This window comes from Nannobrachium achirus, assembly GCF_963921795.1.
Source record: "Nannobrachium achirus genome assembly, chromosome: 3".
Classification (NCBI taxonomy): Eukaryota; Metazoa; Chordata; class Actinopteri; order Myctophiformes; family Myctophidae; genus Nannobrachium; species Nannobrachium achirus.
The window spans coordinates 53074321-53099102 of NC_137812.1; the positions used below are offsets into that span (position 1 = coordinate 53074321).

The 24782-nt window shown below is 43.7% G+C and overlaps 1 protein-coding gene across 1 annotated transcript in view; it reads right to left on the reverse strand.

The window, feature by feature from the left end:
* The window catches only part of LOC308282320 (calcium uniporter regulatory subunit MCUb, mitochondrial-like), a gene marked incomplete at its 5' end in the record, with an annotated part of 90338 nt that extends 65771 nt beyond the window's left edge, over positions 1-24567 (reverse strand). The window contains 2 exons of the mRNA XM_080722665.1: positions 23932-24007; positions 24552-24567. Coding sequence (XP_080578791.1) covers positions 23932-24007; positions 24552-24567 — 92 coding nt within the window. The remainder of the gene's footprint in view (positions 1-23931; positions 24008-24551) is intronic.
* Between the last annotated feature and the right edge of the window lie 215 nt (positions 24568-24782).

Below are 24782 nucleotides of genomic sequence, written 5' to 3' on the forward strand. Positions count from 1 at the left end.
GGTTACATTGAAAATGAGGGCCTGCCTGCCCCTCAACTGTACTCTGAGCTGAAATAAAGGTTACATGCTGTATGATGATGATGTCTGCCTGTGTCCCTTTTGTGCCCATATATGGAGATCCCTAATGTCATCACCAGCATATTATGGGCATATGGGCATATTGTGTTGGATGGATGGATGAACAGAAAGGCAGAGTTCTTTCGGCTTATCCTAGGACACCCGGGGCGTTCCGGAGGCGGTGCCGAGATCTCGAGTTATTTTCGCGGCCCGCTGTCCCTCTGGATGGACGCACAGCCGATCTGACAAATATATATCTGAGTCATGGTGTCGAGGGCTTTGTCAGAGTGCCCATTGTACCCATTTGTCTGTGTTTTGTTCCCATATGGAGAACTGTCTGTCTGTATCCCTTTTATGCCCATATATGGTATCTCTGTATCTATCAGTCCTTGTCCGTTTTATGCCCATATATGGAGATCCCTGATGTCATAGTATATGGCACCGCCGATCCGACTAATGTCCCCATATGGAGGTCTCTGTCAGTCCTTGTCCATTTTATGCCCTTGTCACACCGTCAGATCGCGGGTTCTGAGGAACCAGAACAAAATAATTGTATCTTATGTAACCCTACACAAAATATAACCTTGAACAGTAGTCAAGAATATGACTTTTGAACAGCGTCTTATACAGTACATTTGTGATGCTGGTGGCTGTACTCTTCTCTCATCTGTTTCTCCATGTAATACAATCTAGGAATCATACAGTATTTTAATAAGACATGTATCTGTTGATAATTTCCGCTTAGTTTGTTTTTTGACAGTACAATGGTGAGAACTGCTGGGTTGGTGGGATACAATGTTTGGCAAAGGTATTCAGAAAGGGAGAGGAAGTATTCAACAGAAAGGTAATTTGAAATGTTTATGGTACAGATGAGTCAGCTTTAATCCAAAAACACTTTTTACTACCTTTACAGTATATGCCCGAGGAAGGTCACACAACTGAAAGCTAAACCTTGGATGAGCGGTGGTTCAGTTGACTTTTCTGCACTACCTTTAACGTCAAATCCTACCTAGCGTGTACAGTGTACAAAATGTAACCAAATGGACCCAGAGTTTAATTAACACAGAGGATATAACAGTGTACAGTAGCAACGTGTACATACTGTACTGAATGTATCGGACAAATGCAAGAAAAGGCTGTACTGTACATGTGTTGGCTTAGGCTACCACTGCGGATGAGGTAATCAGATTGAGGCAGACAAACAAAGAGCGAGTGATATAATAAAAGATGAAAGAAGAGATATTGGGAAGAGAGAAAGCCACCTGACTGATATAGACCTGCAGGCGCTGGCCGGGCTGTCTGGCTGCAACGTGATCTACGACCTGTGACAGGTGCTGACAGCGCCTGATGTGTCAACCCAGAGTCTGCGCGGCTGTAGCCAGGGCCAGGAGGAGTGTGTGTGTATAAGTCAGTATGTGTGTGTGTGTGTGTGTGCGTGTGCATGTTGGTGTGGGTGTTCCAAAAAGACCACAGGGCAAATGACACTATGCTTTTTCTTCTTTTTTTTTTTTGGGTTGAGAATTGATCGTTTTACATTACGTCTCATTCCAACTTCAACTCTCTGACTAGCTGAGGGCCCTTGTGTTGCAGCTCTGTCAATCACTGCAGCCACGCTGCGTCCTAGTTACAGTCTATCTATCTGTCTGTCTGCCTGTTTATGTTAGTGTTTGTTTGTGGGCGGATGAATGTATGACATTCGTGCACTCTGTACAGGAGTCAGGACAGAGGTTTACAGGATCACATTTCGCTGTGGAAATCCTACATGTGGGCTCAACCATAGGGCAACAGCCTGGCCCGTCTAACCACTTAAGCCCCACAGCAGTGATTCTTAGCCCACTGGTGGGCCATGAGGATATTGCAAGTGGGCCCCAAACTAATTGGCAAAACTCTTTTTAATGATTTTAATGATAATGTAACATTTTTTTCATTGTGATACTGATAAATAAGATGTTAGTTCCACTGATTCAAACCGGGACACAAATAAGCATGCTCTGAAAATGCACACGGCCTACCCATCTGACCACTTACAGTAACAAGTGTTAAGTGGTCAGATGGAAAGCAAACGCTTTTGAGATCTTCAAGTGGGCCCTGATCATGAAAAGGTTGAGAACTGCTTTGATTGATTGATTGAAGACTTTATTAGAAGAAGTTTGCATAGGAAAAAGTACAGTTTCATGACGGTACTGTTCACTGGTACAGAATGGGTTTGCCGCTCTGACATCATGCTCTGGCTTGATGTCCCTTTTATGCCCATATATGGAGATCCCTGTCCCGATATCATCAATATGATATCGGGACAGGGAATGCCCATATTGGTAATGCCCATATATGGGCATGTTCTGACATCACATTGTTGACTATCATGCAGGGGTCTCCATATATGGGTAACTGGTCCAATATACTGGCCAGATGGCCAAGAATTGGCTTGAGGCGTCTTTATATACAGTATATTAAACATAGGGATGCTAGGCTAATGTCTCACTGGCTTTCTGTCTGTCTTGTCTTTGTGCCTTGTGAGGGCAGGCCAGCCTCTGCCATCAGACACATGTCTGAGGCACCAAACGAGGGGAACAAACAGTCAATCTGTCAGTCAATATATCAGTCAAGCTCCTTCTTGTTAAAAATGTATACAATCGTCTGGGCAAACATCCAGCACATATTACACGGCATATGCTCCCTGTAAACGTCACGCAGTTGATCAAAGGTAAGGATGCCAGGCCGGGGCCATACCGTCCACGCACAACTATTTTATAGACAGTATGTTTGGACAGTAAAACGGCTTGTTGAAGTTGAAGGTACCGGTACAGCATTTTTTTTTGTGTGTGTGTGTGTGTGTGTGTGTGTGTGTGTGTGTGTGTGTGTGTGTGTGTCGGTGGGGAGGGGGGGCAGATGGCCCTAGTTTTGACCTCTCTGTTTCTTCCTGTCCGCGATCTGAACCGCGGCGTGAGGCGAGTGGGAAGGGGGCCTTATCTGGTCAAACAGGGTGGGTGGGGATGTGGTGTGGGGGTGGAGTGGGGCCGGGGTCTAGGAGGGAAGAGGCCCGCTTTGAAGGCACGCTTGCGTGGCGATGCAATCAGGCAGAGGGCTGTAGGGGGACCACAAACATCCCCTCCCTCCCACCCAGCTTCCCCCCCATTCCCTGTATCCAATGTCGTACTTTTCTAACCCAGAAAACCGGTTGTCCGTCTAAGTGTTTTAATGGGACTAATGATGGATGCTGCCACGGCAAAATGGAAAGTTGGAAACTTCCTGTGATATAACAAAAAATGTATTGCTTGTTTATATTCATTATTGATGAAGATCTTGGTTGTGTTATCTCTTATTTTTTATGCTCTTATTTATTGTTTTGCTATTAATCACCTTTTTAAAAATTGCACATTTGTGCAATGTAAAAAAAAGCATAAAAACGATAGCATAAAACAAGCGCTCCCCCAAACAGGGACGTGCTGGGCAGCCTGGGAAAAAGAGTTGGAGAGGCCCTCATTGCGTGCTATAGAGAGCGATCTCTCTCTATAGCGCTGCTGCTACTCAAAGATTTGCCATTTCAGTTCATGACAAGTGACAAGCCAGTGGGCCAATTATATTTTGTTGTTGTCGGGTGGAAACCTTGTATGTCTAAAACCGTTTGTTTTGTATTTATCATTTTAAAACTGATTTAAACTAGTGAAAACAGCCGATCTCGCACCGCGAGGCGTTGTGTGCTTGTAGATCTGCTGTTTTCACTACTTTTGTGCAACGGCCTTGTATGATGAAGCAGGGCTTTGCTTTGTGAAAAAAATTATAAATTTGAAACTTGGAGATACGAGGTTTCTGCCTGACAGTGACGATGTACTTTGTTGGCCGCCCAGTCCCCAAAATGGAACGAAGGCCGACATTTTATTTTAATTTTTTTCCTAATGGCCGGCCTGGACCGGCCGGGAATGAACCGGCCGTTCTGGAGTTGTCCCGCTTTTCCCAATGGCCAGCACGTCCCTGCCCCCAAACAACTTTATTTGGACTTCACGCGCTGGCAATAATGAGACCACGCTGGTGTAAAACAAAGCAAAACTATAAAAAGTGCTCTTCCGATCACAGGTCTCCGCCGCAGGTCAAGTGGGTTAGTGTGCCCTCCTGGTGGTGCTATAATAGGCCATTGTGAAAAGGGTCATGTCTTCTTCGGCCTTTCACGGCAATCGGACGCTGCGTTCATGATTTGAGACATTTTATTCAAAAGAAATGTTCAGCGAAAGTCAACCTGATGTTGGCGCTATAACAGGCTAATGCGAAAAGGGTGGCATATTTTGTTCCTCGACCTATAGTGGGAATAATGTGCGTGCAAGATTTAACGGAAATTGTTCAAAATGGATCAATCCTGCAAACTTTGGGAGGCAATGTTAGCCAATTAGGATGGAATGTGAAATATCAGACGGATCCGTCTTGATCACATGACTATAGAGATACTGTGTACCGAGTTGCGTGATTTTGGGATTCAATCTGAAGGAGTAATATAAAAATGTTATGTTATGTTTTATATAAGTCGGCCTCCTGGTGGCGCTATAAAAGGCAGATGTGAAAAATGCAGGGATGCATGAGTGTGCATGCAAGTTCTACACTGATCGGTGGAGTTATAGTAAAAACACAAATTGGCCTGTTATTGCGCCACCAAATTTCTAGTGGCATTTCCTCCTCTGCTTAGCGGGAACTGGGAATATGTGTGCGTGCGGACGGATGGACACACAGACGAACGCACACACACACACACACACACTCAAAACATAGTCTCGGCCATGCCTTTCGGCCTGGCGGTGACAACAACAGCGCAACCTCTCCAGTAAACAATGAAGGAATAAGGACGGAGGGGTTTGAGGGGTCCTGCGTGAACAAGAATCACGTGGGGCATCGTCTTTCGTACTTCCCTCGCCATCACAAGTTCACATCTCAGCGAGGACAGTCTCTCGATGATGAAACACTTAGAAAAACCCAGAGGGAACGTCCACAAATTTTCCACTCTGGATAGATAAATAAATACAGATTATCTGAGAGATGATTCCGTCCCCTGTGGGCCTCACTTACCTCTTATGCTCCGCGCAAGAGAGACTGATAGAGAACACGATAGGCAAAGGATGCTAATTGAGATTATTTTTTTCTGACCGATAGCCGACCTTCGTTAACTGATCATCACTGTTAAATTAACAGACAAGATTAAAATGAATATATTATTTATTCTGCAAAAACACATTGTTATGAAATGAAAATCCCTCAGCAGTCACAGCTTGTCAATCCTGAACCTCCTCTTAATTCCCTGCGTCAAGTCTATAAGGTCACATTTAGATGGGACATGTTTTGCAAGCAACAAAATGCTACTGTGCAGTCAAAAAAGCTGAATAGAGACAAAGCTTTGAGTTAAAATCTTTTCAGCTTGGGGCTTACTGAGCCTTCCTCCAAAAACCTGAGGCGAATAGAGCGGCAAAATGCAAAGCGCCCTGCACTGCAAAAGCAGCGAGCAAAAATCTTCACTAACAATTACAAAACTATGCCCCGTCGCCCCAGGTGCTAAAATGCTACCTACTGTATATGATCAAGTACTAAGGGGCCTTTCCAGAGCACTTCCAAAGTGGACAGTGCATTTCTTTTTACTAGTTTTGATCCTGTGTTATTGGTAGAAATCTCCTAAATGAAATACAGTAGCTAATGATAACATAATGGTAAACCGGATGTTTGTGACAGGTCTAGTGGCGGATCTTGATGAAGATCCCGCTGTCAGAAAGGTGCTGGCAGCTTAAAAAAGCTTTCTATGGACACAGCCCCTAAGGTAGCAGTCACTATTTTGCCTAAATTTCACGCTGTGTTCATGATTTGAGGCATTTTTTCAAAACTGACCAATCCTGCAAACTTTGGAAGCCAATATTAACCAATCTGGATGAGATATGTCAAATCAGATTGATCCATGTTGATCACATGACTAGAGATACTGTCTACTGATGTGCGTGATTTTTGGACAAAATCTGTAGGAGTTCTGTAAAATAATTTGTTTAGCTAAAATCGGCCTCATGGTGGTGCTAGAACAGGCCCATGTCAAAAAGTGGGGCAGTTTGGCAGTGTGGGCCAACAATGCCAGAGATTAGCTGGTTACAGATGGACGGACTGAAGGACTGTGGGACAGGGGGCAAAACATAGTCTCGGTTTTACACTAGATGGAGCTCTTCGCTAACATATGAAAACCCCTCAAGACGTCCAATGACGTCATTGGCAGGGAATGAGGTAATCCCTGTTTACTGCAACTGATATCATTAATTGTTCAAAATGTCTATTATGAGAGAACGGTTGAACCGTTGATTATTAACATCCCTTGCATAGGCACCACCATGTGGATAACATGCGCATACGTTGAAGAGAATCCCAAATGGGTACATTTTGTTTGCACCAAGGCTTAGAACCCAATGAATAATCGCAATTAACACAAGATAACATAAACTATCAACAATGGAAAGCACAGAAATGTGTTTGCGTATGTGCGTGTACACTGTACAGTATATACTATATACAGTATATATGCCATAATTGCGCACTCACGTGTGTGTGTGTGTGTGTGTGTGTGTGTGTGTGTGTGTGTGTGTGTGTGTGTGTGTGTGTGTGTGTGTGTGTGTGTGTGTGTGTGTGTGTGTGTGTGTGTGTGTGTGTGTGTGTGTGTTTGAGAGAGAGAGAGAGAGCGAGAGAGAGAGAGAGAGAGAGAGAGAGAGAGAGAATATTCAGTTGAAACTAAATGACATATACTCTGATATTTTTGTGTGAATGTTTGAATGAATTGTTTTGTTTCTTGGCAGTCAGGTACTGTTGACACATATGGACTTGGGCCAAACACATGTGCTATTCTCAGTCGGTGCCATGATGGCAACGTTTGCACGTTAACAACGAAATGTGTTTTGTGAGCCTCGCCCGTTACCCCGATTTTTCCAATTATATCTCACGATATAAAAGATATAATTTCATCTTGCTAACGGCTCTGAGGCTTTCATCTTCCAGCTATTAACGATCCATGCATTGTAACAATATTCCTCCACTCACAGATATTGATTCGGATTAGGCACCGTCACATTCGGGGATTGCGTAAATGAGTGCTTCTCTCTTTGCCCCCATACCCCCCCCAACCCCCACCTCCTCTCTGTGTCACGTCTCTCTCGGTGCACTGCTTCCTCACAGGCACCCTTTGATGTGCCTGCTTTAATTTGGAGCTTAATGGAATCTGTGGCGCTGCTCTGCCTATCGGTGACAGGATCGCAGATCCACGGGTGCATGTGCGCCGCGCCCCCATTTTGGTGTGAGTGGGTGTCAAGATAGCCGTGAAACAAAGAAGGGGAGCGCCTGTGGCCCAAGTTCATCTCCAATGCAGATCCCAGAGCTATCGGAACTAAAGCCACCCCAACTCCACCGCCCCCAACCCAGCACCCACTCAATCTAGATTTATACTGTATATATATATATATATATATATATATATCTCCACTGTGTATTCCACTGGAGCTGTTCTCATCTGGAGGACAGCAGCATAACAAAGAACTAAACAAGAAAATATACACTGTAATTTTGTCACTGTGATGTATCATGGGAGCATTATAGGCACGAATTTACTGTATTCACTCCAATCAAAACATGATATTATCACACCCTACACAGAGTGCTCAAATCATTGTATTTCAACTTAAATCATTGTGCCAATTTTGTTAATATCTATTTATAGATTAAAATAATCTAGAAATAGATAGTGAGATATGCACCCTTAACACAAATGTATTTTCTTACAGAATTATAGAGTTAAGTAATTCTATAAGAACATTCTGAATTACTGATGGTGAATATTTAAATAAATTAGCCTACTGTATTACTTTGTGAAGGATAGTAGGTCACTTAACATCATACCCCAGCCTGACCAAGTGACACATTTATGGACAAACTCGTGTAAACCTGGTGTAACCAGTGTAGCTTTGCGTTGTGTATGTGGAGGAATGGAACGACCCAAGATGTCTCTCTTTGGAGTAGTTGATCTCTTTCTATTCTCTCTCTCTCTCTCTGGCATACAAATACATATACACAAGACGTCTACACTACAGGGTATTGTCTGTAGGCTATTGTTACTAGGTGGGACAAAAAAGCTTCCATTATAAAAACAAGATTTTTCATAGCCTCATTACTGCTATTTAAAGTACCAAAAGAAAAACATCTACGTGATTTTAATAAAAAAGGAACAAAAAAATACAGTTTTTACATTGCAAAACAGGGGTTTTCCCCCGAAAATACATGTTTTAATTAGTTTAATCCTCTGAAACATGCAGGCAGAGGGCAGAGAGAGAGAGAGAGAGAGCAGTGCATCTTGGGTGACTCGCACTGACCAGGAAATTGAGGAACTATAGCCTCGCTCTCAACATAAAATTTATTTTAATTGTAATTCTGCCCATTTAAAATATGTACCCAATCGAATATCTTAATTACATCATTACCGTTCATATTTTTCAACTAGTTTGTTGAAGCTTATTCATTATAATTATCGAAATCGCTATGACCGTGCAGCGCCGTACTGCACCGCGGTGAAGAATGAAAGGACTTTGTCCCACTGCATAACTCCGCCCCTGGTAGCAAAAGTGAATGATTTTTCTGGTTGGCCAGTCAGGGACCAATCAGAAGGCTGAAAAAGGGTGAATTACTGTAAGTCGCATTTTTGTTTAATTTTCTTAAAAGAAATGTATCAACATGACACTGTCATTTCTGCTAGTCATGTTCTAGGCCGATTTGTTTCTACTGTACACTCGGGTGTTAAAATATTACATTATTCCCTGTATGTTTTACCTATGTACCCAAGTAATATTTCTCCGTCCCCCGCAATGGGGGGTGGGAGATGCCTTCAGAAGCCTGAAGATGCCTGAAGAAGGTCTTAATTTTGTCCCTACTGTTCAAGTTTATATACTGTGTGCAGGTCATTTTATTTGATTCTATGTCTGATCTCTGCCTACGCACCCGCCGCTGAGCTGATCAGGTGTGCATAAGACTTTCCCAACCTCGCAATAAAACGTGATTTGTAAAAGAAAGAGACTAACTATGAGTTTGATGCTCATGATGATGCTGTCAAAAGCCTATACCAGAAGATTCTCCCCATATGCATTCCCAGTGGTGTCCCAACTATCTTACTGTCTTTTTACGTAAAAGAAAAGAAGAAAAAAGGTCATGTGGACTGATTAACACCTGTTGAGAAACTCAGATTCAGATTGAATGATCATAATCAAAAATTTGATTCTGAATGATGAACTGCTCAGTGCTCACAGGCCAGCAATGGAGACTGAACCTGGGACAGACATCAGGAATTCTATTCAACACAGGCCAGGCTCTATACCTCTCTCCTCTTTCATTCTCTGTTCTCTCTTTCAATCCATGGGGGTCATAAATCAAAGCAGGTGTCCCCCCCCCCCAAAAAAAAAAGGAAAAACAGAAAAGAAACTCTCTTCTACAGGATATAATGCTCAGGGGCTGCAGGTTATGAGCAAGCGATGATAAAAAAGTCCGGCCATAAATCAATTTCTCATCCCTTATCAAAGGCATATTTCTATAGCTGCATGTACCGTTTAACTAGCATGCTATTAAAAAGAAAGACAGAGGGGGGAGAGGATAAGGAACTTCCATCTGTGTGTGCGCACGTGGGGGGAAAAAAGGGAGGAAAGAGAGGAAGAAAGAAAGACAGGATCTGAGGAAACCTGACGAGAATACGCCCTCAGCCATGCGTCCGTACAGTATTCAAAGAAGCGCGGGGCAAAGTCGTGTTCAGACAAAATGCTAGCAGGGGAAAACCCCTGACGCTGGATCCCTTTATCTCTCTGCACATACTCGGGCTTAATGAACTCTCGCTGCATGTAACGGCACATACGGTAGCTTTGTTGGAGTTTGGCCCGCACCCCACCCCACCCCACCCCACCCCACACCTCTGTCTGTCTTTCATCCATTTGATGTGAGCCTGCCAGATCATTATACAGCAGTGCACAGGAGAGGTGTTTATCACTTTGAGATGCTGCCTTGTGCTGATGGATTTTGATAGATGCTATATGTCGAGCTCTTTCTTTTCCAGTTCCTTGTGGAGGAGAATTGAGAAGTGTTGCTCATGAGGTGTTATAAGCACATTTCTGCGTTATGCATAATTATTTTCATAATATGCATTATATTTTATTAGTAGGCTACCGCCTTAGACCTGGTTCCTTTGTAAGATGTGACAGACTAACAGACTAACTTTGTTTATCATAAGGCATCACATTATGCATCATAAATAAACTATAATGTGTCATATAAAACATTGTAAAAGCATTATAGCTTTTTCAAAGATATTTTTTCTTATGTCATTAGAGCACAGTAATGGGAGAGACAGTGTAGAGAAACTTAATGACATTTGAAACAGGTTGTGAGCAAGATTCGAACCCATGCCATAGTGATTATTAGTACATTGGTTGAGCTACTGGACACAAGACCTCGCCCCTTTTGGGCGAGGTTGCTTGCCCTTAGGGCGGGGGTCAGCAACCCGTGGCTCTAGAGCAGCATGCGGCTCTTTAGCTTCAGCCTAGTGGCTCCCTGGAGCCTTTAAAAAATGTATTAAGGGAAAAAGATAGGGGGAAAAAAATATATATATATTTGTTTTAATATGGTTTCTGTAGGAGGACAAACATGACACCAACATTCTTAACGCTTTCCAATGCTGTAAAAATGTGTAGAATAAATATTAAATGTAATGCTCATTATGTATTTGCAGCCTACTTAGTCATTTTGACAGTAGGCTAATATAACTAATATAGACTTCTTTAATAGGGCAGAAACCTTGTATCTCCAAGTTTCAAATGTGTATGTTTTTTTTTCGCAAAGTAAAGCCCTGCTTCATCATACAAGACTGACGCACAAAAGTAGTGAAAACAGCAGATCTACAAGCACACAACGCCTCCCACCCGCGAGGCGTTGTGTGCTTGTAGATCGGCAGTTTTCACTAGTTTAGTTCATTTTGTAAATGATAAATACAAAACGAAGTTTTGGACATACAAGGTTTCCACCCGACAACGACGATATATAAGGCTTTTATAATTTTTCGCGGCTCCAGACAGATTTGTTTTTAGTTTCTTTGGTCCAATATGGCTCTTTCAACATTTTGGGTTTCCGAACCCCTGCCTTAGGGTGTCTTAGTGTTGCACAATACACAATTATAATGCACAATGTGCAAAAACATCTATATGGTCTCAATGCTGATGCCCAGTCACAGCTACATGTACGGTATATCACCTTCATAATTTTCACAACGCATGATAATACCTGTAATGTTTTGGTTTGTAATGTAAAAATAGTGGTAGGTGAAAACGTGTGTATAATTATACTAGTGTATGCCTATGAATCCTCATAATGAACTGTTACAGAATTGACTTGAACCTTAAAAAGTTAATTTATTGGAAACCACCCTTAAACTTCTCTGTGCGGCCCATTGAAAATGAATGACTAGGACGCGCGGCAACCACACGCCGTCTGAAACCCCCTTTAGAATTTATGAATTTGATAGTACAATGCGGTGTCTCTCGAGGGACATGAGCAAGTTTTGCATCTGAACGAAAACATGTAATGTAACACTATGTAACAGTATACCTAATAGTTGCATGTAACTATGTAATAGAGTAGCCTCTATCTGCTTTTTAGTAGGTCCCTGACAAATTGCGTAATGATCTATTCTAGATCACTGCTGCTGACTTAAGTTCAAAGTACTCTCTCTCTCTCTCTCTCTCTCTCTCTCTCTCTCTCTCCCACTTCTGATGTTTTTTTGAATACTGCTTTTGCAGATAAAAAGAAATAAAAAGAAAAAACAGAATAGTTTAACCCCAATTTCTGTCAAACTCGAATCCAGAAACAGCCGTAAGGCATGTAAACAAGAAACATGCTTCACATGTGTGTGCCGTTACCATCGGCTATATGAAGCTCCCGATCGGCCCTCCGTCTGCACATCAACCACTGCAGCACTAAATGAGCTCTCACTCTGTGTCAGTGCATCGTACAGCTGTGTGAGAGCTGTGAAGATACAGGCGTGTGGTTGAATTACCTACACCAGTGGTTCTCAACCTGTGGGTCAAGAGTTATTATTTTGAGGGGTCCCCAGATGATTAACCTGATGTGCAACATTGTTTTCTCACTCAACAAGTAAACAAACCAACATGAAGTTTAAGTGTATAGACTATAGAGGGTATCTGCACATTTCTAAAGTGACAAATTAGGACCCTTTAATACCTCTAAAATGACAAAGTAAACATTGGCCAAATTGTCAAATATTAGAGGCAGAAATTGTGAAAAAAAGGCAATCTGTAACAATCACAATTGAAATGTCTTATACAAAATATAATGCCTCAACTCTTCAGGGTGGGGGGTCCCCAGTTAGAATATGATTATTTTGGGGGTTGCGGCCTGAAAAGGATGAGAACCCCTATCTCCATGTTTCATGATTCTTCCGTAAATAAAAGCCCTACTTCGTCATACTACCGTGTCACACAAAACTAGCAAAAAAGATCCGATCTACAAGCTACCCACAAGCTCACAACAACGCAACGCTTGTACTGTAGATCTGCTATTTTTGCTATTTTTGAGAATAAAATGCAAAGTGAAAAGTTACAGTTTCGGTGGGTTAGGTTTCCACCCGACGGAGACGCTTTGCTACCCATCTGTCCTCCCTTCCTCCCCTGTGGACTGTCTTTGATGTGTTGACATTTTGCACACCTTCTACGCTCTGGCGGGCGAAGCGCACAACACCACCGACCTGTGGTTCAAGACAGCGTTGTGCACTGAACTGTTTGCTCGCACGCATACAGTATATACTGTATACCAGGGGTCTTCAACAGGGGGTCCGGAACCCCTAGGGGGTTACTACAGCCAGGGGGTTCCTCCAAATCTTTATGTGATAGAAGCTTTTTTTCCTTCCTTTTCTATATTAACCACTTGAACCCTAGTGTCCATATTCTGAGAACTTTGCCGAAAATAGCCGATCTACAAGCTCACAACGCCTCGCAGCGCGAGGCGTTGTGAGCTTGTAGATCGGCTATTTTTGGCAGAGGTTTTGGTGTAGAGGAGAAAAGGAGCAGACTAAGTACAGAGTGAAAGGTCAGGTTTATTAAGTATTGACGGTTCAAGTGGTTAAATATCTGAAAACACAAATTGACATGAATCCAAAATACACTGATGATTGTGCCGTCAAACGATTAAACTACCGGTATATGGTATCTATGGGTTGTGGGGGTCCCTGCTTCATCTCTCTCTCAACTAAGGGGTCCTTGGCCTGAAAACGTTGAAGACCCCTACTCATACAATAGACACACACACACACACCCTGCACTACATCTATTCATGAAACTCCTGCATTGAATGAGCAAATGGACTCTACTTAGAGCTCTCTCTGTGCCATCCAAATTGACAGATTATGATGACCATGATGATGATGATGGTGTGGCAGACCAGCTGTTTTTTCTTTTCCTCTTCTTTCTTCAATCTACCTGTAGATTATAAAGAAAGTCTCTCTCTCTCTCTCTCTCTCTCTCTCTCTCTCTCTCTCTCTCTCTCTCTCTCTCTCTCTCTCTCTCTCTCTCTCTCTCTCTGTGATGTTCCTGACTGTTTGTGAGACAGGCCGACTTGCTTTTTCAGGGCTTTGACCCTGACGTCTGATGTAAGACCCAGACACTCGCAACATCAAAGGAAAGATGGCGTGTGTGTGTGTGTGTGTGTGTGTGTGTGTGTGTGTGTGTGTGTGTGTGTGTGTGTGTGTGTGTGTGTGTGTGTGTGTGTGTGTGTGTGTGTGTGTGTGTGCACGCGCGCGCGCGCGTGCGTGCGTGCGTGTGTGGACAACATATTTCCGTTTTGGAGAGCAGATATTAACTTTAGGCATCAGAGCAATCCAATGATCATGCCCATGATATACCTTTGAGAATGGTGCTTGCGTGCTTCATTCGTTATTCAAAATGACTTTATTGATAAATGCAACATGGATGCCAGGGCCTCAATGTGCTCAAGATAAAAACAGCGACACATAAACATACTACTGCCCCATACAAACCAAGGCTGTACACAATTGGCAATCAATCGAAATGTCTATAAAATCTTTCAGTAACAAATAAATAAAATCCATCATGCACATAAAAATGCTAGAGCTTTCCTGTAATTGTAATGGTCCACAGGATGTGGAGCTGAGAAGAGGGTTGAGAGCTTCGGCATACTGAATGGAGTTTACATCACACACTCAGCTGGCTACTAAAACTAAACAAAAAAGATTCAACAAAGCAAATCCCCATATAGGCTATGAATTCAGAAGAACCTATTTGGAGAGGGCACATTATTATTATATACATGTACAAACACACATGCAACACACACACACGCACACGCACACGCACACACGCACGCACACACACACACACACACACACACACACACACACACACACACACACACACACACACACACACACACACAGGCACACGAATACACTCACATGGGTATACACACTTCAGAAAAGCCCTCTCTTCAAACCCCTTTCTTCTAAAAGTAGGGGATTTGGGGAGAGTGAGAGGCTGGTATTGAGTCGACCCTCTCCTCCTCCTGCAGCCCAGTATCAACAACCGTAGCCCAGCTGTATGCACTGGGGCAGTGGTTCTCAACCTGTGGGTCGGGACAGAAAACTATTAGAGACAGAGGCGTTGTGAGCATGTAGATGATGTAGATCGAGAGATCTGCTATTTTCACAATAGAACCGTGTTATACAAAATGTAATTCCTCAACTCTTAGTGCTCGTTTGGGGATTTCTTTTGTGGGTCACGGCCTGAAAAGGTTGAGTGCACCAGTGCACCACTGCACTGGGGGATAAAGGCCACCTGCTGCCTGGTCTGCAGGCCCATTCTGCTCAGGCACAAACATACCTGCACTTGGAATGAGGCGGGAACACAATCGATGAATTGATCATTCAAATGAACATGCTCTGAAAATTCACACGGCCCACCCATCTGCGTGCATTGTTCGGTATTGAGTGATCCTCAGGGCTGGCAACATTGGATTGTGAGATTTGTGTGACTTTGGACAAAATGTGTAGAGTAATATAAATATGTGATTTTTTGCTAAAAGGTGCCTCCTGGTGGCGCTATAATAGGACAATGAAAAAGGGTTGCATTTCTTCCTCAACGTAGTGGAAATGTGCGTGCAAGGTTTCCCTGCGATTGGACGTTATGTGTTCATGATTTGAGGCATTTTGTTCAAAACAGGCCACACCTGCAAACTTTAGATGTCAATCTTAGCCAACTACGATAGAATATGAAACATTTGACAGATCCGTCTTCATCACATCACCAAAAAGATCATGTGTACCGATTTGCATGACATTTAGATCAAATATGAAGGACCATTATAAGATAAATGTGTTTCACAGATAGACACACGGATGGACGGACAGACAGGGTGCAAAACATAGTCTTTGCCTTTCGGCCTGGCTGAGACAATTAGTGTGGTTGGCCTACTTGTGCAGCTTTATTATTTCATCTAGAGTAACTCCTATTGTCAAGTCCATTGAGTTCAATGGACCTTTTCTGTCCCTTTTCTGATTGGACAATATAATGGATTTGAGGATTGGATTGGTCAAGCAACACGTGACATCACAATAGGCAATCACACTTGTAATTCCCCAGAATTACACCGTTAATATTATTCAACTGAATTGTCTGATGAATGACTTAAAGGGAGCATGTCACCTAAAGGGTTACTGTCACTTTAAGAATCATCTTAAAAAACAGGTTAATATTTTTATGATGTCATTGTGGGGATGCACAATTATAAGCCATTCAAATTAATTGTCTGTATAGCCTGAATATATGACTACTTACTGTAACTGGTCAGCTGTTGTTGGGGGGCGAGGGGCAGATTACACTGTGACATGAGCTTCAGACTGTTTCAGACCGTTTTCAGAGTAGCTCATGTCACAGTGTAATCTGCCCCTCAATAGATGACAGTACCCCTTTAATAAAGATATCATGATATGACCATTGAAAGGGCGATTCCAAACCCACGAATAACCTTATGCTAACAGTACCTATCTGCCGTAACTACATTAAATCCATGCATGAACTTCACTAAATGTAATTAATGCATGCCTAAACTTGACACGGCACTTCCATCCTTTCTAGGGTGGCCTTCTAGTGACAACCTGTATAGACCCGCCCACCCTTACCCCTGGCGTCGCCCCCTCTAATATTAAGACCAAAAGCTCCAGATGATCTTTGCAGTGAAAAGTTATCGGGGAGTCTCCCAGAGGCTCAGCGTCTTCAAGGTCCGTGCCGACAGCGGGATCCTCAGAGAGGAGTTTGCGCTGGGATGGAAAAGCGTTTAAGCCGGATTCACCGTGGGGATCTCCACTGAGCGCGCTCCAGAGGCCAATGGCGAAACCACGCATTATACGACTTCCCTTTGAAGAAGTGGGAAATACCAGTTGTTATCCCCCCCCACAACACACACAAACACACACACACACACACACATACAAAATAAGTGATGCGGGTCACGCATATACAAACAAACGCACACGCGTGTGAGCACACACACGCACGCACGCACGCACGCGCACACACACAAAAACGCGCAAGCACACACACACACACACACACACACACACACACACACACACACACACACACACACACACACACTGTTGGTTTTGTACCTTCAATTTAGCTGCTTGTCCAAATAAAACGAAACACAGGGGAAAGGCAAACACATGAGGCATGAGCACACATAAAAAAAATCGTTTTAGATGCTGGCGCGTGCTGCATATACATGAAAAAGCTTTCAGTGATTTACTGTGACACACGCATACACTGAGGCACACACACACACACACACACACACACACACACACACACACACACACACACACACACACACACGCAGAGGCACAAACCGCTTCCTAACCCTAGACCACTAATTAGAGTGCAGCAGTCAAGGGAACTATTTCCCTCGTCTTCCCTCGGTTGTGTGTGTGTGAATGCTCCTGTTCTTAAGCGTGTTGCTTGCTGCAGGCTCTGTGTTCCCTGACAGGCCTTCCTCGCCTCTCTCCCCGTCCAGGGGCCCTCCAGGAGCCGCCAGGCAGGAGGGGAGCCCAGTCAGTCTCTCTCACAGGTGGCTGGCTGGCTCGCTGCCAGAGCAGAAAACAGATACGGCGGGCTAGTTACCTGCCCGCGAGGGTGTCACACTCGAGTTGACGCCGCCACACGCATGCACACGCACACATACACACACACACACACACACACACACACACACACACACACACACACACACACACACACACACACACACACCCACAGCATACCTACACACACACACTTTTGTTATACTATACTTCTGAGGACATCAACATTTTAGGATGGCAATTTTATAAATGCCATTTAAGGAACAAATATCTTTAACCCGTAACACACTAATGCCGAAAGCAACGCGCTTTGAGTTTGTACAGTCGATCGGTTTTGACGATAAATCAGGCATAACTCCCAAACCTAACCCCTAAACGTAACCGCTAAATACCGTATTTAATCCTAACCATAACCTGAATCTTTTCCTGATTGTAATTAAAGCCCATATCTTTTTAAACCATGAAACGTGTATTTCTCTTGTGAGGGCCAGAATTACAGTACTCTCACAACGTCTGTTTCTCTAAGCTTTATTTCTACTATACTTAAGGGGACATTTGGCCCTCACAATTAACACAGGTACAGTACACACACATACTGCTGCCAATGCGTGTGTGCACGCACTTGCATACATTCACTTATACTGTATATCGTCGTCGTCGGGTGGAAACCTTGTATAAGTTTCAATTTCTATGTTCTTTCGCAAAGTAAAGCCCTGCTTCATCGTACAAGGCCGTCGCACAAAAGTAGCGAAAACAGCAGATCTACAGGCACACAACGCCTCTTGTAGATCGGCTGTTTTCACTAGTTTAAATCATTTTTAGAATGAAAAATGCAAAGCTATCGTGCGCGCGCACGCACGTGCACTCGCAAACCACAAAAGGGAAGGATAATTCCCTTGGCCACATGAAAGCAGGAGGCGGTTGGCAGGATGCCAGGCACAGGTTAGCTGCACACAAAGGAGCAGCACCTCAGAGGGTGTGATGCTCATCTGGGAGGCAGCACACTGATGGAGACGCTCCCTCAGGACGCAGGGAGGGCGAGCGAGCGGCTATTGAGATAATGTGTGTGAGAGAGGGAGAGATTATGTTTGTGTGAGAGAGCAGCAGAGGTGTGTGTGTGTGTGTGTGTGTGTGTGTGTGTGTGTGTGTGTGTGTGTGTGTGTGTGTGTGTGTGTGTGTGTGTGTGTGTGTGTGTGTGTGTGTGTGTGTGTGTGTGTGTGTGTGTGTGTGTGTGTGTGTGTGTGAGTGAGTGAGAGTTATATATGTATCTGGGACAGGCTATGTTGTGTGTGTGTGTGTGTGTGTGTGTGTGTGTGTGTGTGTGTCTTTAAACACATACATGTACAATTATGTTTGAGCCTGCCTGCAAGCGGTGGATGTGAATTTGTCTGTGTGCGTGCGCGCGTGTGTGTGTGTGTGTGTGTGTGTGTGCGTGTGGGTGTGCGTGTGCGTGTGCGTGTGTGTGTGTGTGAGTAGTCTGAGTACCCCTCGGCACGCTGCTCCTCCGCAGTCTACAATTAATCTCTCCGACATCAGGGCCTTTCCCTGTGGGCGGGGTTGGGGGGCCGAGGGGGAGGGGTGGGGTGGGGGCGTGGTCTTTCTTATGTCTCCATTGCTTTGAGGTTGGGGGGGGGCATTGTGGGTGTCTGGTGGTGTGGGGGGGGGGGTTGTGTGTGCGGGTGGTATGGACTCAGAGCTCACCTAGTTTGCTTTGAAGGGGAAGACAGTGGACAGTATAGCTTTAAATGACTAATAGTGTTCTTAAGTACAGTTTAAAGGAGCTATAGTCAACCTTTTCTTGAAAAACGGACGCTAAAATAAAAACAATGTTTCTAAAATATTTTATAAAAAAGATTAAGCTTCATATTTGTGTTTTTCTATTCAAAAATGACCACAAAAATCATAAAATAATGATAAAATAATATTTTTGGCCACTGTCAGACTGTCTTTGTTTAAATATCCCTCTTCTATTCTTTTATATGGATTGATAAGGGATATAAACAAAGTCGGTACATAATAGTATCTGTACTTTACTTTTATGACTTTCACTCCACTACATTTCAAAGACAAATATTGTGCTTTTGAATCCAATACATTTCAAGAAAGGGAAAAACTACATTATAAATTAACCACTTAAAGGGGAATGCCACTTATTTTCAATATTGAAATATGTAATATACCTTAAAGTGAAAATAGCAGGCCTACAAGCTCTGTGATGAGTTGAGAGCTTGTAGATATTTTTGGAGCTGTGTGGAACAGAGCTCCCCATAGGCAGCAATGTGTGTCCAGTCTCACAAGTGAGAACTGTCCCGTTGAGTTTGTGTCCAGTCTCACAAGTGAGAACTGTCCCGTTGAGTTTGAACAGGATCTGCGCATGCGCGACACACGCACGCACATGCACGCACACACACACACACACACACACACACACACACACGGCTCGAACGAACACACAGAAAACGTAGCAATTAGCAAACGTAGCAATTAGCAAATCTACAAGCTCACAATGAGTCGCATCCCGGCCGAAATTGACTAGTAAAGGCGGACGTACACTACACGATAATCGGGGCATTTAATTACCCTCCCGACAGTCGGGCTGCCTCAGACTGAAAGGGGCAGCAGACAACCACAATCACAACTACAATATTACCGCTGACGGCGTCGCGCGCAGCAAATACCGAAGCGTTGAAACGGCACATCTGCACGTAGACAGCGCGAGCCCCAGACAAACACACTCCCAAGAACAGGAGCACTCCACCTTGTACACGAGCACATAGTAGCCTACGTCCTTTATACAGTGCTCCCCAGACCCCCGCACCAACACAACAGTGACCACCGAATGCATGCAACAACGGCCAGAGAACCCACATAGCAAACAGGTTTGGCCCGAATCCGGCTGAAATCCGGCAGGTCTGGCTGACTATGGCTTGTGTGCCACACATCTCCAACTAGTCATCACAGTGTCTCTACATCATAATAACAGCTGGGTTTCTCAATCACTTTCTCATAGTGAACTAAGCAGCACACTGATGAGGAGGATGGGGGATGCTGGGGTTTATTGATTGAATGCCAAGTATAAATGTTTATTTTAATGAAAGATTTTGTCCTAATGAAAGATTTAAGGGAGCCTCCGCACACTCAAAAGTGTGCAAAATCATGTTCTTCATTTTCAGTTAAATAAAGTGCAAGCTTTTGGTCATAGACCTTCTTCAGGCATGCAGCACCTCGATGAGTGGTGGTCCTTTCACTATTAATCTGTCCTATAGAAGCAGATATTTTCTCAAGTTATATGTTTGTTATGCCTATTATGGACAGTATTTGTTATTATTTCAAATAATAGTAAATATGCTACATTTGCATAAAGCAAGTATTTGTCTACTCCCATCACACACACAGATCTAGAAGACATAGAATGTAAAAATATAGATCTAGAACACAAAGAATCAATCTAAAAAATATAGAACTAGAACACATAAGTTATAGATCTAGAACACATAGAATTCATAGATCTAAAACACATAGAATCAAAAACATAGATCTGGAACTGTTCAAATTCACAGCTCCACTTCGAACCGAGGTTTGATTTTTTCTATTTTATGTATTTATTTTTAATTGTTGGAAAATCTTTGAGAACATTTCTATCAATACAGCAAAAAGAACTTTACCTTTTATACTTACAGTACTTACCGTGTTTCGACGATGTTTTGTAAAACAATAGAAAAAGAAAAGTTTTTGACAGATTTATTTTATTTATTTTAATCAAATATAGGCCTACATAATAAACTGAACTTTTATTTAACCACTGATAAGTGCTATCCACAGGCCGATATATCGGGCAAACCGACATATCGTTATTCATTCACATATAGTCGCCAGAACAGTTCCATTAGCTGATCATCAGCTGTAGTCTGTATGGTGTGTTAGGAGATACTTTTAAGTGTGAGACGTCCTCCCACATCACTGGATAAGATCACCCGGCGTAGTTAGTTAGTCAGGACAGTCACAAGACAGCTTGGCCTGCAGTGCAGAGGCCTTTAGACAGTGCAGGTGTACTGTTTGGAGGATCAAATGTGTGACATTTTGCTTACAAGTGTCTCTACTATTTTTACTTTGTGTGTTTGGCTGCTGCTGTGCGCCACTGTACTCTGCAGCGTTGTTGTCTGGGAAGAGGGGGAAAAGAGAAGAGCGAAGACGGAGGGGATGGAAGGGAGGGGGAGGGGGAGGTGCTTATCTTCAGCCCTTCACGCTGTTTCTCTTAATTAAAACTCCTATCAGCCTCTTTGAAGTTCATAATGACTCAGTTTGGTTCTGTGGAAGGGGACGGAGAATACAGAGAGAGAGAGAGAGAGAGAGAGAGAGAGAGATAGTCCCAATGCCTGATATTTATGGCAGAAATATTAAATGTATATTTAGTGCATCATGTCATGAGAAGTGCGGGGGGTTTAGAGTATTGTTGTTGTTGTCGTTATGTTATGTTATGTTTTGTTGAAGCGTCTCTCTCTCTTCTGTTATTTACATGAAAACAAGCCAGAGGAGAGATGATGTGGTGATGCCAGTGATAAAACAGAGAGGGGGGCCAGTGCTGCTCATTATGAGACATGAATGGGCTTAGTCTTATCACAGTGCAACTTCACTTCACAACTCATGCCGCACTGCTCACTTCACACTGGGTGTGATTGTTTTAGTATACAGTATACAAGCTGTTACCATCTGGCAGAAAGTGTAGGATGCAGTCCTCCCGAACCAATCTGGCCCGCATGATCTTTCATTCATTGCCAATATTGCATTGCTGAACAACCTGTGAAAGTAATTGAACCTCTGTGTGTGAGGATGCTGCACCTTAAAGCACCTACATGATATGTGCTGTACAGAACTGTTGTGTTGCTGATATACAACTGTGATCATGTTGTACTTTTGGTCTGTTAGATATTGTCTGTTGTAGATTGCATGTTCGACGACCACTGCACGGTGTGTGTTATTTTGAGTACATAGAGTAAGACGCCCTAAGGGCGAGAAGCGAGTTAAGGCCACTTTTAACCGCACAGATTCGGCGACGATTCGGCGGCGGAAGGCGGCGGATAGCGTCGTTTGCCGAACGGGAGCTCATCGTCAGGTTTTCGGCAGCGGGTCGGGAACGTTATCGACCGAAAACTGGAAAACTGGACTTGCTCAGTTTTGTACAGTCGCCCCTGGCCGTCGGTAAGATTGAGGGAGTTGTAGAATAGTTTGCTACTGTTGCAAAACCAAGCCAAAATAAGCCAGAGACATTTTCCCGTCGCATATTTTTACTAAATACCATATTCTCAATCACAACTCTCAGTTCCTATTCCAATCTGATCCAAAGCAAAGCTAGTAAATAGTACAGCAGCTCCCCGTGTTGTTGTTGTTCTTTTTTCCCCCTTCTCCTCTGCACGGAGAACACACAGTGGCTCCGGTATGGTTGCCAGATTCTGTGAGTGAAATAAGCGACCAGGTCTATGAAAATAAGCCCAAAAGCAGCGACCAGTTTCACCTCTGAGCTCTATTACATTAGTTATTTTATAAAATAATGTTGAAAGCAAGGCCAAATAAGCAACTACACTTCAGAAACAAGCCCAAACAAAAGCAACCCACAACTAGCAACATTATAGGAAAACAGGATCAACGTTGCTTATAACGAGCAGACCTGGCACCACTGCCATACAGTAACTACAGTCGGCGTCGTCTGAAAAAATAAAAGTGCTTAGTTTTTTGCAGTTCTTTGCAGTTCTTTGCAGTCTGTGTACAGTCAGAAGTAGTCTCCTGTAGGCTGTTTGGTGTGTAGACACCTTTAGGGCGAGGTCATGGTTAGACTATACATGAGACTGACACAATATGTCCATATATGAGCATTCCCAGGTTTGGGCTTAATATTGATGACGTCAGGGTATCTCCATATAAGGGCATAAAAGAGACAAGGACGGCCATATATGGAGCAGGCTTAATATTGATGACATCAGGGATCTCCATTTATGGGCATAAAAGGGACAAGGACGGCCATATATGGAGCATGACTTGAGGCGTGACTTACAGACATGAGGCAGAGGGTTTGATGCTAACTGCTCCCTGCGGTCGCAATGACATATTTCTGACCCTTGATTCCAGTCAGCCTGGATGATTTATCCAACTGGCATGAGGCATGGCTGATTGCAAGATGCAGGGTATACTGTAAAACGACCCTGCTGACAATTGGTCAGCAGTTCCCTACCCCAGTTGTGATCGAGAGCGATTGTCGGGCAAGATTATCCCTAGTGTGAGCGGTTAAATCAAATGATCCAATCTTAAGCGCCTAGATTTGCTTACAGGTCGTTTGGGTCCGACCGGATAATTTTCAAACAATATGTAATAAATATTTATCTGGATGATTTGTCCGAGTGGTACGTCACGGCGGGAGTTGCGCACGAGTCGCACGACTGAGAGAAAGACAGTTGTGAAGTGAATTAGTGGACTTTTGACATGGCAACAAGTGGAAAACATGTGGTGCAAGCTTGCAGACCTGTGGCAAGAACACTGTCTATAAACATGTATTCAAGGACATAATACTTCAGCGATGCCTGGGAACTCGGCTCCGCCTTGTTCCTGACCGCATCACTGTTGTGTCGTTCCAATAATCACGCTAAAGCACACCCTCCCGTAATATTGCTAAATTACTCTCGCTTTCTCTGTACCTGTCGGTTTTCTCCTTCTTCCTTGCCTCCTGCTCGACTTCTTCTATTTCAGCCTCTATCTCTGACTCTCTCCCTTCTACCAGGGACGTGCAGAGAATGTTAGAGAGGCAGGGTCTGAAATTTCTAAAAGGGCCTTCTGGTGAAAACATCGAAACTGCGACGCGTCGTGAGCTTGGAGGTCGGCTATTTCCGTTGTTTGATACCACGCCAAACAAAGCATAATCAAGTGAATACTGGAGATGTGGTGCGGTGTTAACCTAGCTGAGCTAGACATCCCAACCATGTTAAAACAAGGAGGGGATGATCTATACGCAGTTACTAGTTAGCTGCATTGTATATAGGCTGGCCCCAGGCTAGTGCGGTGTAGCGGCATGGATTGCCACACAGAGAGGGCAATTCTTTCATGGTCTGGAGAAGGCACTTTTTACAGACGGATAAAAGGGCAGGGGCTCAGGCCCCCTCTGATGTCTGTGTACACGTGCCTGCTTCTACCCAACCCATCCCCCACCCCCCGTATCTCTGCTTGCGCTTGCTTTCTTAGGCCTTTCAGATTACAGTCAAACATTACATTCCGTGTCCAATCTCCAATTAACCAAATGTTGTGGAGGCTACATTATCACCCATGGCTCCTTTCATGCTCCTTAAAATGCCTTTTCAAAAAGGGCCCTGCAATATTTCACTGTAGCACTATGAGATATATTTCTGTTAGCCCCCCCACACCCACTCACCCACCCGCCCATCACTCTCTTGCACGCACGCACGCACGCACGCACGCACGCACGCACGCACGCACGCACGCACGACACCAGTGAGAAGCTTAACCTAAATAAATCAGTCTGCCTTTCTTGTTA